The 17,185-nt window shown below is 38.2% G+C and overlaps 1 protein-coding gene across 1 annotated transcript in view; it reads left to right on the top strand.

Annotated features, from left to right (window-relative positions):
• Nucleotides 1-17,185, top strand: part of LOC132425098 (collagen alpha-6(VI) chain) — a 110,077-nt gene that overhangs the window by 29,397 nt on the left and 63,495 nt on the right. Inside the window, exons 12-20 of the mRNA XM_060011479.1 lie at nt 407-499; nt 1,917-1,970; nt 3,712-3,783; nt 3,870-3,896; nt 4,226-4,270; nt 4,361-4,414; nt 5,493-5,555; nt 11,517-11,582; nt 13,170-13,223. Of these exons, the coding sequence (XP_059867462.1) occupies nt 407-499; nt 1,917-1,970; nt 3,712-3,783; nt 3,870-3,896; nt 4,226-4,270; nt 4,361-4,414; nt 5,493-5,555; nt 11,517-11,582; nt 13,170-13,223 (528 nt within the window). The remainder of the gene's footprint in view (nt 1-406; nt 500-1,916; nt 1,971-3,711; nt 3,784-3,869; nt 3,897-4,225; nt 4,271-4,360; nt 4,415-5,492; nt 5,556-11,516; nt 11,583-13,169; nt 13,224-17,185) is intronic.

Genomic DNA, 17,185 nt, shown 5'->3' with positions numbered 1-17,185 from the left:
ATACAAAGATTTCATAAAACAGGAAAAGGAGAAAACAGCATGTATTCATTTTATTGAACAAAATATTAGGGGCAGAATTATATAGGGTAATTAACAATACAATGGTCAGTGCTGGGATGGTGTGGGCACAGGAGATCTCATTAATAAATCAGTGTGCAATGAATTGGCCGTGGCTAAACTGATGCCTTTTTGAGAACACAAAACGTCTTTGAGTTGATTCTGAATTCCTTGTATGGTGCAGATCACAGAAGGAAAGATGGAAGGTAAAGAATGTCTCCTGCATCCTCTCCAGAGCACTGTCACTTGAGTGGTGAACAGGCTTCTCAAATCACATCCCTGAGCTTGTGTGGTGTGTGATTTTGGGAAGCGATGCCACCAAATGTAATGTATTCCTACCCTCCCCAAGGTCAGTGTTGCAGAAAGGACATGCTGCTGTTTATTCTGCAAGTGCATTGGAGGAGATGGCACAGTGGGAGACCCTGGACCAGCAGGGAAAAAGGTGATTTTAGTTACAATCATGGCTTACTTTATTTGAATACAATATGTTTTTCAGACCCAAGTTTAGGTAGAAATAAGGGATGTTTTTAGCTTCTAGGTAGAAGCTCCTCTTCTTATATGTCATACTCCTCTTCTTATATGTCAAATTAGATAGCTTTTTCTTGGCTTTCTAAATTGGATACTTTAAAAAACCTTTCTATGCAAGTATCAAGAGAAAAACTGCAGAGATCATTGCTTATCCCATGTTCTGGCAGTGATGACCATGATGCAGAAAAATAAACTGTGATCTCTCATGTTGAATAATGAAAACCTCCTGAATACTGACGAGTTATTTCAATTTCCACTTTTAATGGAAGCAGAGGAATTTAAATAAAGTAGGGAATAGGTTGTACAGTCTGCTGAAAAGCTAGATCAGATCACCCTGTCATAGCAAGAGACACTAAGATGTTTCATTCAGCTCTAGCCAGACCAAAATGTTGCCAAGTAAAACAGGCCAAGCATAAAAACAATAACTAACAACAGATTCGTGTATGTAAAAATATGATTTTGGGCTTGAGGAAATGTTCAAATATGTATAAAAATACTATGGGTATGTTTAACAATTTCAAAACTGCTTATTTACATGTGTGTTTGATTATTGAATAATTTATAGATAGCACTATAAGTTTCAAATCACCATGGATGTCTCTCTGAAGAAAGTTTTTGGGCTAATTATTTCCTGAATGCTTTGATTTCATGTAAAGAGAATGACAGAATTTTAAAATTATTTATTTATTTAATATTTATTTATTTATTTGGTTGCACCGGGTCTTATTTGCAGCAGGTGGGCCCCTTAGCTGTGGCATGTGGACTCTTAGTTGCGACATGCATGTGGGATCTAGTTCCCTGACCAGGGATCAAACCCGGGTCCCCCTGCATTGGGAGCACGCCATCTTACCCATTGCACCAACAGGGAAGTCCCAAGAATGGTAGAATTTTTTTAAAACAGGTCTCAGAAAAAAACAATGGAAAGAAATGTGTGTGGTCTATTTTATGTGTAGCATAAATCCTCAAAAAGAACTTTTTAATGAAAAGAGGATAATTCTAGTTTGTCAGAAGCAACTATAGCTGTATTCATTTGAATGCTTGTCTAGAAAAAAAAACTCCAGCTCTATATATAACACCTGAGAGAGTTATGGAAAATATTATGATTCACACACACACACACACACACCCGTGAGTTATCTGGATACTTGTCTCAAAATTCCATTTATTTTTATGTGTATAAATGCAGCTTAGGTTATGGAGGGGGAACCGTTTTTTTCCAAAATCATACTATTCTACATAAAGTAAAACTGTAAAGTTGAAGAATTTTGCTTGATTACCTCGGGGTTTTGGTCTATGGAGTGCTAATGTATCCTTCCTTTCCTTATTTCCAGGGACCCCCAGGTTTTAAAGGCAGTAAAGGCTACCCGGGAGAGGAAGGCATTGCTGTAAGTCAAGGTTTTTTCCAGCTCCATTTATTCCTAAGAACATATCTATAATATGAAATCTTTGTGTCAATTCAGAAGGAAGCAAGAAAAGTCAAGTTCTAAGGATTCGTAGGCAAAGTCTGAGGTCTTTCCTAATCTTCATCAGGCTTCTGGTGGTCACAAGTGTTTTATTAACCTACTGTCTCCTCTTTGACTATCCACCAACATTGTATAATAAACTCAATGCAAAAGTTATCTTTTTCACTGAGGGAGTCAAATCACTGCCATTTCCCCCTTTCTGATCCATTTTGCTTGAGTAAACCAACTCACCACACTGCTTGTCAAAGACTTCACCCTTTCTTGCATCTGTTCATCCATCTATCTTTCCTTCTTTCCTTCCTTCCTTCCATCCATCCATGCATTTAACAAGTGTATATTAAGTATCTTACAATTTACCACATTATTTATCAAAGACCTCACTCATAAATGCACTCATCATTCATTTAACAAATATATATTAAGATGCCTTACCATGTGCCAGGCACAGTGCCAGGCCCTAGAAATAAAAGTAAAGAAAGAGAAGAAAAACTATGGCTCCTATCTCAGGTAATTTCCAGAGTAGTGGAAAGGCAAATGAGACAACAGTAGTTCCAGTCCTTATACACAAGGACTCTGCTAGAGGTATAAAGCGGTGCAATGTGATAGAGTGTGGCCGTGCAAATACCTAACAGAGTCAGGTAACAGCCCTGGTGACAGTTAGGGCTTGGGAGAGGAAGACTGTAGACAGGGCTTGATGGTTAGTCAGGCATCTGAATCACAGATAGAACTTTCTCTAGGCAAAGTTTGTGGGAAGAACATTCTACTACAGGGAGAATAGTGTGATCAAGTGTGTGTAACTGAGAACTGTGTATTTGCAGAATAACATATGGTCAACATGGCCAGAACCCAGGACCATGAGAGGAGGTTGTATGGCAAGCAAGACCCAGAGTACTGGGTGTCTTGAATACCCTGTGGAAGACTTAGAAGGTGTCTTCCAATTGATGGGCATAATTCAATGATGTTAAGCACAGGACTAAAAATGGTTAGGGTATGCGTTTAGAAAGCATGATCAGGCAACATCACGGAGGATGATAAGGTAAGGATTGCAGGTAGAAGTCTTGCAGTAGTAGGTGCAAGACAAAGAGGTCCCAATCTTAGTTTAGGGCAGTATGAATAGATATGTTAAGGAAGTTGAGTGGACGTAACTTGGTGATGACTTGGAGAGAGAGATGCTGAGGATGACATCTTTGTTTCCAGCTCACAAGACTGCACAGACTGGTGGGGTTACCAAGACAAGGATTGCAGGAGCAGTTCTTGGTTTAAGAGAGAAAGAGAGAAGGGAGATGGAATTTGGTCTAAAAATCTGCCTCTTGCTTAGACCATACCTAGAGCATCCTGCTCTGATGTCTCACCAATTATTCATTATCTGTTCCTGGAATATCTCCTGAAACCTTGAGAATGCATTTTAGCAGCCAGTTGTTTGCATGTCTGTTTTATTTAGATACTACCCCACCCTGGGAAGTATCCAGGTGGGATCCAACACAAACAGCTGTCATCAGAGTGGCTCTGATTCACTTGCATTCTCAGTTTTTATAAGCATGAATTCTGGGTTGTAAACCATGAGTAGTTGCAAATTTTTTTCCAACACAAAAACTGTCAAATCTCCAAGACAGATTCCAGATGACAATAGAAAAAGCTTACCTGAATATGTGCTCTTTCTCAGGGGGAAAGAGGAGCCACCGGACCAATGGGAGAGCAAGGTACTAAAGGATGCTATGGTGCCAAAGGTCCTAAGGTAAGGGTCACGTAAGACACTGTGAAGTCTTCCCAACATTAATTTCTTCTTCCTACGCTAACCCCTACTGTCATTTCTATTTTCAGGGAAACAGGGGACTAAATGGACAGGAGGTATCGTACCAAATATCATTTATCTTCCCATCTGTGATCTAGAAATGTTTTTATTTTTGAGATGATTGACCAGTAGATTGCACAAATGAAATTTCTGTTGACCTTCCTTTTTTATTGCTAACCATTTCATTTTGTTTACTCTTGCCTTTTATTGCAGGCAATGTATATTATTTGTTGAGTTTCTGTGACTCAGTAATCTTTGATAGAACCCAGGGCCAGCCTAGCAAAGAGCCTGTATATGGAACACAAAGTTAGACTTTTTGTTTGGTGTCTGGCTTCTTTCCACATAAATGCAATGCACTCTATTCTGATCGCATCTGTCTTTTCAGGGAGAAGTTGGGGAAAGTGGAATTGATGGGTTAAATGGAGAACAGGTAGAGCCTTCTCTTTGTACCATGAAAACTGTTCTGAGCTATTTCTCACTAAGAAAATGGGAATTTGAGTTTATTCTTCTCCGTCTTTAGGGTGAAAATGGTCTTCCAGGAGCAAAAGGAGAAAAAGGAGATGAAGGAGCCCAGGTAGGTATTCAATAAAGGGACAACGTGAAAACTGTGCTGGGAATTAAAGGTGTGATTAACAGTAAAACAGCTACCCCAGGTATATCAGTCAGCTAGGGCCACAAAATTGCTTTGTAATGATCACAAGACCTCAATCACATGCAACAATAAACATTTATTTATTTTGTGTCTGAGAAGTTCAGCTGATCAAGGCTGAGCATGGCTGACCTTCGCTCATGTGTCTCTAGGTTGGCTGGGGGCTTTGTTTCACTTGTCTCTTATCCTCCTTCTGGGACTGGAGAGCTGCCTGGCCATGTTGACCATGACCTTTTCATGGCTGTGGCAGAAGAACAAGGGAGCAAGTAGAAACACACAAGCTCTCTCAAGGCTTCTTGGGGCCTAGGCTTGGAGCTCTCATGGCAACATTTGCATCTCTTTCTGTTGGCCAGATCAAGTCACAGCCAAACTCAGGGGTAGGGAATCTTACCCCACCACAGTTGGAAGGCACTGTAGAGTTTCATGGCAAAGGGAATAGATACAGAGAAAAGTGAAGAACTGGGGGTAATCTTGAAAAGAAGCTACCATACTAAGAACAGTCACAGGGTATTGGTGAGAGCCTTGGGGTCGGCAGCACTCTGAAGGTGTCTGTCATCCCTTCCCATCTGGAACAAATTCCAGCAGCAGCCATACTTCCACCATCCACTTTATCTGTCTTGAGAGTGTGAACAGCTGAGTCAAGAACCCACTTTCTAGCTGATGCAACCCCTTTGGGGAAAATGGATAATCTCTCTGAATCTCAGCTGCCTCATCAAAAGAAAAATAAAAAACAATACCTGCCACATAAAGTAGTTGTAAAAACTGAACAAGACAACAAATGTGTCTGGAACAGAGTGTTCACCACTGTGGCAAATACTTGAGGTCACTTTTAAAGTATTTGTACGATGCCTGAAACTATTAGTTGTTCCTCTTTCTAGTTTCAAAGTAACTTTAGCAGGAAAATATTTAATAATTCAAATCAGGGAGAAGATAAGTTCTTTGTTTTTATTAATGTTATTTAAAATTCTTATCTTGTCCTTCTTCTGATTTGTGTTAACTTTAGGGAATCCCAGGAGAGAGAGGGATTCCTGGTGACCATGGAGCAAAGGGCCTATGTGGAGACCCTGTAAGTGCTGGGACTGGGGGGCTGCAAACTAACGTCACGTCAGGGCTTGTTTCCCATCAGCACTTCTGATAGGGAAAGAGAGCCCACTTGAAGGTACTACAATAGCAGTCCTGAAATGAAATCATCATGGGCACAACTGTTTAGAATTTTAAAAGTAGGTCTCTTGTGCCTGATCCTATTTATATACAGTATGAGTATGGATAGTGAGAAGACCTTGCACATTGTTTGCACATGTATTTTTTGAGACTACATATTCAGAACTGTCCTTGTGCTTCAGAGCTATGAAGGAATTCTCCATTCCATTATCTTCCTCTGGGTATCTTGAAATATGGACAGAATGAAAGAAACAAAGCCATCTCTTTTTTCTATTCCCCAAGAGTCTTTCTCAATTAAAAATATTAGCTTCATTTCCTTGAATCTAAGCCAACTAAAAGTACATTAAGCAAAACTTATGACCCACAAACACCTGCTGTCATGGGGATGCAACCCAGTTGAGTAGGCATGACCTACACCAAAAGAAGCAGGACCCACGCCAACCTAGGGGATATGCCGAGTCCAATTAGACCTCAGTACTACAGGACTTTGATCACTATGCCCACACATCAGTCTCCAAAACCTCAATGAATTAGGATTTAGCATTTTTTAAAACATTTATTAAAGTTTTAGAAATTGAGATATATTTGCATGTACAATGTTATATACATATAACATTGTGTAAGTTTAAGTATATGACGGGTTGGTTTGATACATTTATATATTATGATTATCACCATAGTGTTAGCTAAGTCCTCTAGCTTGTCATATAATTATCATTTCTTTTTTCTGGTGAGAACATGCCAGATCTAGTCTTTTTTTTTTTTTTTAACATCTTTATTGGAGTATAATTGCTTTACAATGGTGTTATTTTCTGCTTTATAACAAAGTGAATCAGTTATACATATACATATGTTCCCATATCTCTTCCCTCTTGCGTCTCCCTCCCTCCCACCCTCCCTATCCCACCCCTCTAGGTGGTCACAAAGCACCGAGCTGATCTCCCTGTGCTATGTGGCTGCTAGCTATCTATTTTATGTTTGGTAGTGTATATATGTCCATGCCACTCTCTCACTTTGTCACATCTTACCCTGCCATAAAGACACAGACCTACTAGAGAATGGACTTGAGGATATGGGCAGATCTAGTCTTTTAGCAGCTTTGAAGTATATAACACAGTATTGCTGTCTATAATCACCATGCTATTTGTTAAATCTCTCAAACTTATTGTTAAGCTGTAACATGCATCAGAAAAGTACACAAATTATAAATGCATAGCTTGATGAATATAAATACACCTGTGCACTCACCACTCAGGTAAAGAAATGGAACATTAGACAACAGTAGAGCATCCCAGAAACCCTCTCAGGTCTACTCCAATCACTACCAGCCCTCCCTAAGGTAATCACTATCCCAGGACCATAAATTAGTTTTGCCTGCTATTGAACTTTTCAGTGGAATCATATAGAATACACTCTTCAGTTTCTGGCTTCTTTTGCTCAAGTATATGCTTGTGAGATGAATCCATGTTGTGAATATCAGTAGTTTATTCAATCTCATTGCTGTATAATATTCCATTGTGTGAATATATTGTGATCTATTTCTCCATTATGCTATTGATAGATATTTGAGTTGTTCCCAGATATAGCTTTTATAAATAGTGCTGCTATGAACAGTCTTGTACACGTCTTTTGTACACATTTCTGTTGGGTCTATACTTTAAGAGTAGAACGTCTGGATGATAACTTGTACGCCTATGTTCAGCTTCTTTACAGCCAAACAGTTTTCCAAAATTTTTGTACTAATTTACACTCTCGCCATCAATGTACCAGAGCAGTGTACCACACTCATTAGAAAGCCTAAAATTTATAAAACTGACAATACCAAGTGCTGATAAGTATGAAAGGCAACTGGGAATGTCACAGGACTTTGTCTTTAATGACTCCTCCTCCAGTATACAGTGGGTTGATCAGAGAAAGAATTTGGTACAAAATATATTGACAAATATAAATGTTATGTATACATTGAAGATAACTTTGTTTAAAAAGCAGAAGAATTTTCACTTGAAGACAACATTGTTTACTAAGTGACATCTGATAATAATCTGGTGACCTAAGAGTTTCAAACAACCTCAAAGTGTCTAATCAGAAACAAAAATCTATCCACAAATAAGTATAATTAAGAAATAGTAGTTCAAACATAAAGACATTTCAGTCATTGGTATATGATGGCTAAAAATTCACTTGGGGTATTGCCATAAAATTGTACTTCACTTCAATCAGAATTCCCCCTAGTTGTCTGGATGATTGTGTAACACCTTTAAAAGAATCTGAATAATGTAAAAGCATTTTTATCTAAAGAGAAGTGTTCTATGACTTTGAGATGGCTGAAAATTCAACCCACTGTATCTTCCCTGTGATGTGTTGTCACTATATACTTACTTCAGATGGTTTTTCAATGCATAATAACTCTTCCCAGACACTTGGGAATATATATCTCAAATCAAAGACAAATCTGCTTTTTTCTGTGTGTTTTTTAGTGGGTTACCATTGTGGAAAAAAATTGGGGACAACAAGGCTGATAGAATCAATAGAACACGCACAAATGGCACAAATTCCTGAAAATCTGTGCTTATTCAGAGAGAATTTTTGATCACGTAAAAGCTAGTTTGTTTGTTTGAAATTTCCCATTTTGACCTAAATTTTTAAATGTATTTTAAATGTATGTTATTGAATTATAGTTGATTTATAATGTGTTACTTTCTGCTGTACAGAAAAGTGATTTTTATATATATATTATTACATTATTATATATATATTTACACACACACACACATTCTTTTTCATATTGTTTTCCATTATGGTTTGTCACAGGATATTGAATATAGTTCCCTGTGCTAGACAGTAGAATCCTGTTGTTTATCCATTCTGTATATAATAGTTTGCATCTGCTAATCCCAAACTCCCACTCCATCCCCCCCACCAGCACCACCACCCCACCCCCCGCCACTTGGCAAGCACAAGTCTGTTCTCTTATGTCTGTGAGTCTGTTTCTGTTTCATAGATAAGTTCATTTGTATCATATTTTAGATTCCACATATAGGTGGTATCACATGATATTTCTCTTTTTCTTTCTGACTTACTTTACTTAGTATGATAACCTCTAGGTCTATCCATGTTGGTGCAAATGGCATTATTTCATTCTCTTTTATGACTGAGTGGTTATTCCATTGTGTGTATATATACTACATCTTCTTTATCCATTCATCTGTGGATAGACATTTAGGTTACTTCCACGTCTTTGCTATTAAAAAGTGTGCCACAATGAACATTAGGGTGCATGTATCTTTTTGAATTATGCCTGATTTATGCCCAGGAGTGGGATTTCAGGATCATATGGCAACTGTATTTTTAGTTTCTGTGGAGCCTCCACACTGTTCTCCATAGTGGCTGCACCAGTTTACATGTCCACCAACAGTGTAGGAGGGTTCCCTTTTCTCCACACCCTCTCCAGCATTTGTTATTTGTAGACATTTTAATGATGGTCATTCTGACCAGTGTCAGGTGATACCTTATTGTAGTTTTGATTTGCATTTCTCTAATAATTAGCAATGTTGAACATCTTTTCATGTGCCTGTTGGCCATCTGTATGTCTTCTTTGGAGAAATGTCTATTTAGGTCTTCTGCCCATTTCCTGATTGGGTTGTTTGTTTCTTTGTTATTGAGTTGTATGAGCTGTTGATATATTTTGGAAATTAAGCCCTTGTCAGTCACATCATTTGCAAATATTTTCTCCCAGTCCGTAGGTTTTCTTCTCATTTTGTCAATAGTTTCCTTTGCTGTGCAAAAGCTTATAAGTTTGATTAGGTCCCATTTGTTTACTTTTGCTTTTATTTCTATCGCCTTGGGAGCTGACCTAAGAAAGCATTGGTATGGTTAAATCTCATGTAATCTTGGGGGGAAACTGAGCTAGCTCATTTGTCTGAGCTACAGAGCTTAGTAATGTTCATAATTCTAAAGCATATTATTATTAGAAGCCCGTGTTTAATCAAAAATTTGTATTAGATGATGCTCTTTTGTCCAATTTCATAAAATTGGCCAGATCATATTCAGACTGACCACACAGCTGGTCCATATAGAAAGTGAAACATTCTGTTCTGTACAATATGCTGCTATATGATTTTTTTATGTCATCTCTTCAATTAAATAGTGCAGAGTTGGACTATAGTAAGAAGTGTATACACCCAGTGAAAGAAAATTTTAGACTTTACCTTCCTTTTCCTTCCTCACTTTTCTCATGAAAATACAATTCTTTAATATTGTAATTTAGGTATACCTGCCTGGAAAACTTAACAAATATTTAAATCTAAGGGTAAAACAGAAGACATAAGAAAATAATCTTTGGCTTTGGTATGTGGGGGAGAGAAATATTTATTCATGTAAGTTTTAGTGCTATCAGTTATAAAGTAAATTCTAAGCCCATCTTTTTCACTCTGTTAGCCTATAAGCTCTGTGAGTGTAGGAACTGCTTGTTTAAAAAGCTTCTGATGTATCTGGAATGATGCTGTGTCCCTGTTGGTGATCTCAAATTACTTATTGATTGATGAAGGTCATCTAATCTGCTATCAGCCAAACAGCCAGGCAGCTGGCTCTCATCAGGACTGGATAATTGCCATTCTCTCTCCATTTACTAGAGCTTTGACGAGTTGACTGGCTCAATTGATCGTCCAGGCATCATGGCTGCTCTGTTTGTGGTCCTAACTACCCAAGATAGAAAGCTTTCAGTTTGGCCTGCCAAGGATAACATCCCATAATGTGTGCCTGTTTTCAATGAGTTCCTGCTGGAACATTTGTATAAATATTGAGAAAAACTCAAGATTACAGGATTTTCTGAAACCCAGAAAAGTAGGAATGAGCAAATGAGGTTAGAAGGCGGCCAAGGACCCAGGAGGAGAAAGAGAGGGTGGGCGGCAGGTACAGTCCTCAGCGCTGTTCAGGGTCCTCTTGTTCTTGTGGTGGAACCCGTTACAGACCTTTGCCTTCAGTATTACTCAGCCACAAAAAAGAATAAAATAATGCCATTTGCAGCAACATGGATGGACCTAGAGATTTTCATACTAAGTGAAGTACGTCAGAAAGAGAAGACAAATATCATATGATATCACTTATATGTGGAATCTTAAAAAAATGATATAAATGAATTTAGTTACATTTGACCCACAGATATAGAAAAAAAACTTATGGCTACCAAAGGAGAAAGGTGGGGGACGGACAAATTAAGAGTTTGGGATTAACATATACACACTATTATATATAGAATAGATAACCAACAAAGACCTACTGTATAGCACAAAGAACTCTACTCAATATTTTGTAATAATCTATAAGGGAAAAGAATCTGAAAAACAATAGATATATATGTATATATAACTGAATCACTTTGCTGTACACCTGAAACTAACACACCATTGTAAATCAACTATACTTCAATAAAAACAAACAAAACAAAAAAATCTTTGCCTTCTCCCAAGGGCTGGGGAGAGTAAAATCTACCAACCCTCGAGTACAAACTTGCCGAGGCCTCAAGAAAGAAGACCAGAAGTTAAGAGAAAGATGGTAGTAGCAAGAAAGAAATACCTAAACACAAGTCATGTCACCCTTGCTTCCCTGGGCTCTACCTTCCATCATGAGCTCTCACTTCAACCCCACACACTCATCTTAGGTCTTCTCTCTCCTCTGATAATGCAAAGCATGGGAGGAAAAGAAAACATTTGTAAACCATTTATAATTTAGCCTATTTCTACTTTCAAATGAGTTGACCTTCTCGTCACCTTTTTGGGGGGTGACCTGGTGTATTACACACAAATTACATTTTTAAGGAAAAAATTTCAAAGCCTATCAATTTTTCTCTTTATTCTCTATTTTTTAGGGAGTTCCTGGATTTGACAGTAGCATAGAAGGACCCAATGGCTTGAAAGGGGAACACGGAAGACAGGTAACTGTGTGGGCTTTTGGAAGTAAACATGTGATGATGTGACAACTGTGGGGCTCAGAGTTTTAGTGGTAGAATACGAAAGGCATATAAAGAATTTGGAATCAGAGTGAATATACTTAATACAGAAAAACTATTTTTAGGAGCAGAATGATCTTTTATTCCTCTTTTTCTACTACCCTGGGATTTAAGACACATTCTCTTCTTCTGAATTTGGGGTGACTTTCTTCACCAAGCCATACCACTGAGGTCTCAATTTACGAATGCAAACATCTAAACTCAAACTGTAAGGTAGCTGATAGAAAGCACTAGCAAAAAAGTTTTTGGCCTTCCCAGGATCCAGAGGACACATAGCCTAAAAAGATGTCATGTTATACATAGCACATGATAAAAAAAGAACAAGATCAGGACTTCCCTGGTGGCACAATAGATAAGAATCCACCCGCCAATGCAGGGGACACAGGTTCGATCCCTGGCCTGGGAAGATCCCACATGCCGCGAAGCAACCAAGTTGTGTGCCACAACTACTGAGCCTGCACTCTAGACCCCACGAGCCACAAGTACTGAAGCCTGAAAGCCACAAGTACTGAAGCCCGTGTGCCTAGAGCCCATGCTCCACAATAAGAGAAGCCACCACAAGGAGAAGCCTGTGCACCGCAACAAAGAGTAGCCCCCCTTGCCACAACTAGAGAAAGCGCACGTGAAGCAACAAAGACCCAACACAGCCAAAAATAAATAAAATTAAATCTTTAAAAAAAAAGAACAAGAACAAGGTCTGGTAGATCTATTAATCTCATGAAATATGAGATTTTTCAGAATTAAAAAAAATAATTATCTGGAAAATGTGTGTCTCTGGATCTTCTTGGTAAGGAAGTTCTTTGATGACTCCACCTGTGGGAGAGGTCTGATATGGTAGAAAGATCTTTGCTTTGGGAAAAGGCCTAGGTCATATTTCATGCTCTGTTCCTTACCAGCTCTGTGACCTCAAGGTACTCTTTGTAAACCTCAATTTTCTCATCTTCAAAATAGGACAAATAGCTTACTTTTGAAGGGGATGGTGGGAATTCGATGACAGACCCTGCTACATCATAAACCTTCAGTAAATGTTACCTGCCATTTTTATTAAGGGATAAATGTAAGTCTTGTTATAGACTCATAGTCATTCCCCCCTTTTCTACCTTGGGAAGACTTGTGTGTATTGTGAGATTTTATTCACGTTAGGGTGTTAATCTACAAAGTTTAGCCAGACAGAGCAAGGAGTCCAAAGGTAGAAATCCAAACGAGTTGTAGCCATCCCTGACACACGGATGCTTCAATTATCCACTCTGTGGCAACACAGTAGGGACAGTTTGATTTGAATACTCTAACTTATAGCCCAAACACAAGTTAGACAGTGGTGATGAACAGATGAAGTCATACCCACAGAGAGATATGATTTGTGACCAGTGGATTAAGGCCACATCCCATAGGGAGTATAACTCTAATTGGTGTGTCCCCATCTACCCTCCCAGGAGCACAACAAGTCAATGTTGGAGCACACATGTCAATGTTGTGTCATCATTGTCATACATCTATCTGTTCCTTTGACAGGGAAGAAGAGGCTGGCCAGGCCCCCCTGGAACCCCAGGCTCCAGAAGAAAGACAGTAAGAACCCCCATAGACAAGTCAGCCCACTGCAGAGGAGCCTGTATTGGGATGAAATGGCTGATGGTGGGAGTGGGCAGGATGGTTCCGCTGGGACTCACTACCTTAGAGAAATTGACTTGGGACAGAGCTGGCAAAGGACTCCGGAAGGGCCCTGAAGCTCAGGCAGGAAGGTGCTGGCTGCAGGGGAAGTTACCAATCAGAGGAAAGAGCTGGGCAAAGAGAACACAAGAGCAGTCGACTAGGGGAAGAGTGGTCAAAGTTTAGCCTATTCACTAGACCAGCTGAGGCTTAAAGTCCAAGACTCCATTCCTCTGCCCAGTTTTATGACTGCTTAGAACAGTCAGTCCTGGTGTGAGTCCTCTGTTCTTACTTCCATTTTCTCTGACTCGCAAAGAAGAGTGTGTTCCAAGATATAAAAATAGTTTCTTGGGTGGACTACAATATATGGTTATGTGAGCTCCTGCTCAGAAAATAGAATGCATAATAAATGCAATATATTAAACTGGTTTTTATTTGTGCTAAATTTTAAAATATATATATTTTACTGAGATATAATTGGTAGATAATATTGTATTAGTTTCAGATGTACAACATAATGATTCCATATATGTATATATTAAAGATGACCACCATTCAGCTAGTAAGTCTAATTAACATCCATCACCACATGTTGTTATGAATGTTTTTTCTTGTGATGAAAACCTTTTAAGATCTACTCTCTTAGCAACTTTTAAATATACAATATAGTATTATTAACTATAGTTGCCATGCTGTATATTCCATCCCATGACCATTTATTTTATAACTGGAAGTTTATACCTTTTGACCCCTTCCACCCATTTCACCCCCACCCCCATCCCTCACCTCTGACAACCACTAATCTAGTCTCTGTATCTATGAGTTTGATTTTTGGGGGGTTTTGGGTTTTTTAAGATTCCACATATAAGTGAGCTCATAGGGTATTTGTCTTTCTCTGGATTATTTCACTTAGCATAATGCCTTCAAGGTCCATCTATGTTGTCACAAATGGCAAGATTTCCATCTTTTTAATGGCTGAATAATATTCCATTGTGTGTGTGTGTATCACATTTTCTTTATTCATTCATACATCAGTGGAGGCCTAGGTTGCTCCCATGTCTTGGCTATTGTAAATAATGCTGCAATGAACATGGGGATATATCTTTTTGAGTTAGTGTTTTTGTTTCTTTGGATAAATACCCAGAAATGGAATTTCTGGATGATATGGTAGTTCTGTGTTTAAATTTTTTGAGGAACCTCCATACTGCTAAAAAGATTATATGTAATGTATGCCTATAAAAATATATCTGAGAGCAAAATTAAGTCACTTGCTTATGAAACCTTTTGGAGTCTTTTTCATTTGTTGTTATTTTTTTCACTAAGTACTTTTTTTTTTTTAAGATGTTGGGGGTAGGAGTTTATTAATTAATTTATTTATTTTTGCTGTGTTAGGTCTTCGTTTCTGTGTGAGGGCTTTCTCTAGTTGTGGCAAGTGGGGGCCACTCTTCATCGCAGTGCGCGGGCCTCTCACTATCACGGCCTCTCTTGTTGTGGAGCACAGGCTCCAGATGCACAGGCTCAGCAGTTGTGGCTCATGGGCCTAGTTGCTCCGCGGCATGTGGGATCCTCCCAGACCAGGGCTCGAACCCGTGTCCCCTGCATTAGCAGGCAGATTCTCAACCACTGCGCCACCAGGGAAGCCCCCACTAAGTACTTTTTTAAAAAGATTCTGTGCTTGACTTCTTGTGAAAGTACTGACATTATAAAACAAAATCTTTATCCATTAAGAAGAGATAACTTTAATAAAATATACTTAAATGCCTGCATTGGGTTCTAAATTAGACCTGTCTCTTCTCATTGTGCAACATTTTCTTTCCATTCTTTATTTAGTTATCCAGCCTTTTCCAACTTCCTCCACCACTCCCAAAAAATATATATATATATATATATATATAATGTTTTAAAATTGAGCACAAATAAAGAGTAGTTTAATACATTTCATTTATTATGCATTGTATTTTCAAAGCAGAAGTTCATACAACCAGCTATATTATACTCCATCGGGAAAATATTTTTATGTCTTGGAACACATTCTTCTTTGCAAGGCACAGAAAATGGAAATAAGAACAGGGATTATGTTTAAAATGTGTAGAATTTAATTGTTGGGAAAGCCCTTTTTAATGCATCTAAAGATTTTTAAAATACATTTGCTATTTATTTTACTTTCTGAAAGGGTGTAGCCAGTTTACATACCCCAGGAAAATATTTTGAACTTAAGGAATATCATCCAAAAAATCCTGGCATAGGAGATGTACTTTTCTTGTTTCATAGAGGCTATAATCTCTCTACAGGCTAAGGCAGTGACACCATGTATTATTTAAATCACACAACTCCTGAGAAATATGGCCCCTTCTTGGGTTATAGATTCAGCAGTGTCATTGAGTAAAAGTAAATTCCAGCTAAAGATGGCACAGTCAAGGGTTTTTTTTTAATACTGTTCCCCTTCTGTGCAACTCACCAAAAACAACAAAAGAAATTTAAAATAAATTAACAAAGAATGACTACAGCTTCAAGCCACACATGGTGATGGTATTGGCCAACTATTTTATTTTATTTTATTTTTTAGAGGTTTTATTTTACTTTATTTTACTGAAATATAGTTGACTTACAATGTTATGTTAATTTCTGCTGTACAGCAAAGTGATTCAGTTATACACATATGCACATTCTTTTTCATATTCTTTTCCATTATGGTTTATTACAGGATATTGGATATAGTCCCCTGTGCTATACATTAGCACCTTGTTGTTTACCCATTCTATATATAATAGTTTGCATCTGCTAACCCCAAACTCCCAATCCATTCCTTCCCCACCCACCCTCCCACTTAGCAATCACAAGTCTATTCTCTATGTCTGAGTCTGTTTCTGTTTCATAGATAAGTTCATTTATGTCCTATTTTAGATTCCACATATAAGTGATACCCTATGGTATTTTTCTCTTTCTGATTTACTTTACTTAATATGATAATCTCTAGGTCCGTCCATGTAGCTGCAAATGGCATTACTTCATTCTTTTTTATGGCTGAGTAATATTCCATTGTACATATATACAACATCTTCTTTATCCATTCATCTGTCGATGGATGTTTAGGTTGCTTCCATGTCTTGGCTATTATGAATGGTGCTGCTATGAACATAGAGGTGCATGTGTCTTTTCTTTTGTCTGGATATATATGCCCAGGAGTGAGATTGCTGGATCATATATGGCAACTGTATTTCTAATTTTCTGAAGAACCTCCATACTGTTCTCCATAGTGGCTGCACCAACTTACATTCCCACCAACAGTGTAGGAGGGTTCCCTTTTCTCCACACCCTCTTTAGCATTAGTTATTTGTAGACTTTTTAATGATGGCCATTCTGACCTGTGTGAGGTGATACATCATTGTAGTTTTGATTTGACTTTCTCTAATGATTAGTGTTGTTGAACATCTTTTCATGTTTGGCCAACTGTTTTAAAATCTGGATCCTAATAAGGCAGGCTTTGGAAGCTGACGCATACCAACTCAAACCTGAATCAGGGATCAGATGTATCTAAAAATAGCTGCTCTAGTCCTGAAAAAGCTGATGAACAAAATCCAGGGGTACTGTAGATTTTGAGAAGATATGGGAATATACTGATACAAATACAGTTTAGCAGAGGAGGCAGAAATAATGAGAAACTGAAGACTGTTCCATTTTTAAAATTACAACTAGTAGCCTAGGCCAGGGAGGCTGCAAAGATAGAAGAAACAGTAACGGTTACAACTCAAAGAAACTATGACTTAAGGGGCTTTGTGTGAGTTCATGTCTCTTAAAGGCCAAAATTTGAAGGAAGAGGTAGCCATAAGTAAAAGAAATAATTCACAGTGACAAAGTGTTTGAAACAACATATCTGTATC

Source organism: Delphinus delphis, chromosome 4, assembly GCF_949987515.2.
Source record: "Delphinus delphis chromosome 4, mDelDel1.2, whole genome shotgun sequence".
Classification (NCBI taxonomy): domain Eukaryota; kingdom Metazoa; phylum Chordata; class Mammalia; order Artiodactyla; family Delphinidae; genus Delphinus; species Delphinus delphis.
Note: the sequence above shows the minus strand (reverse complement) of the source record. Positions and strands in the feature narration are given on the sequence as shown.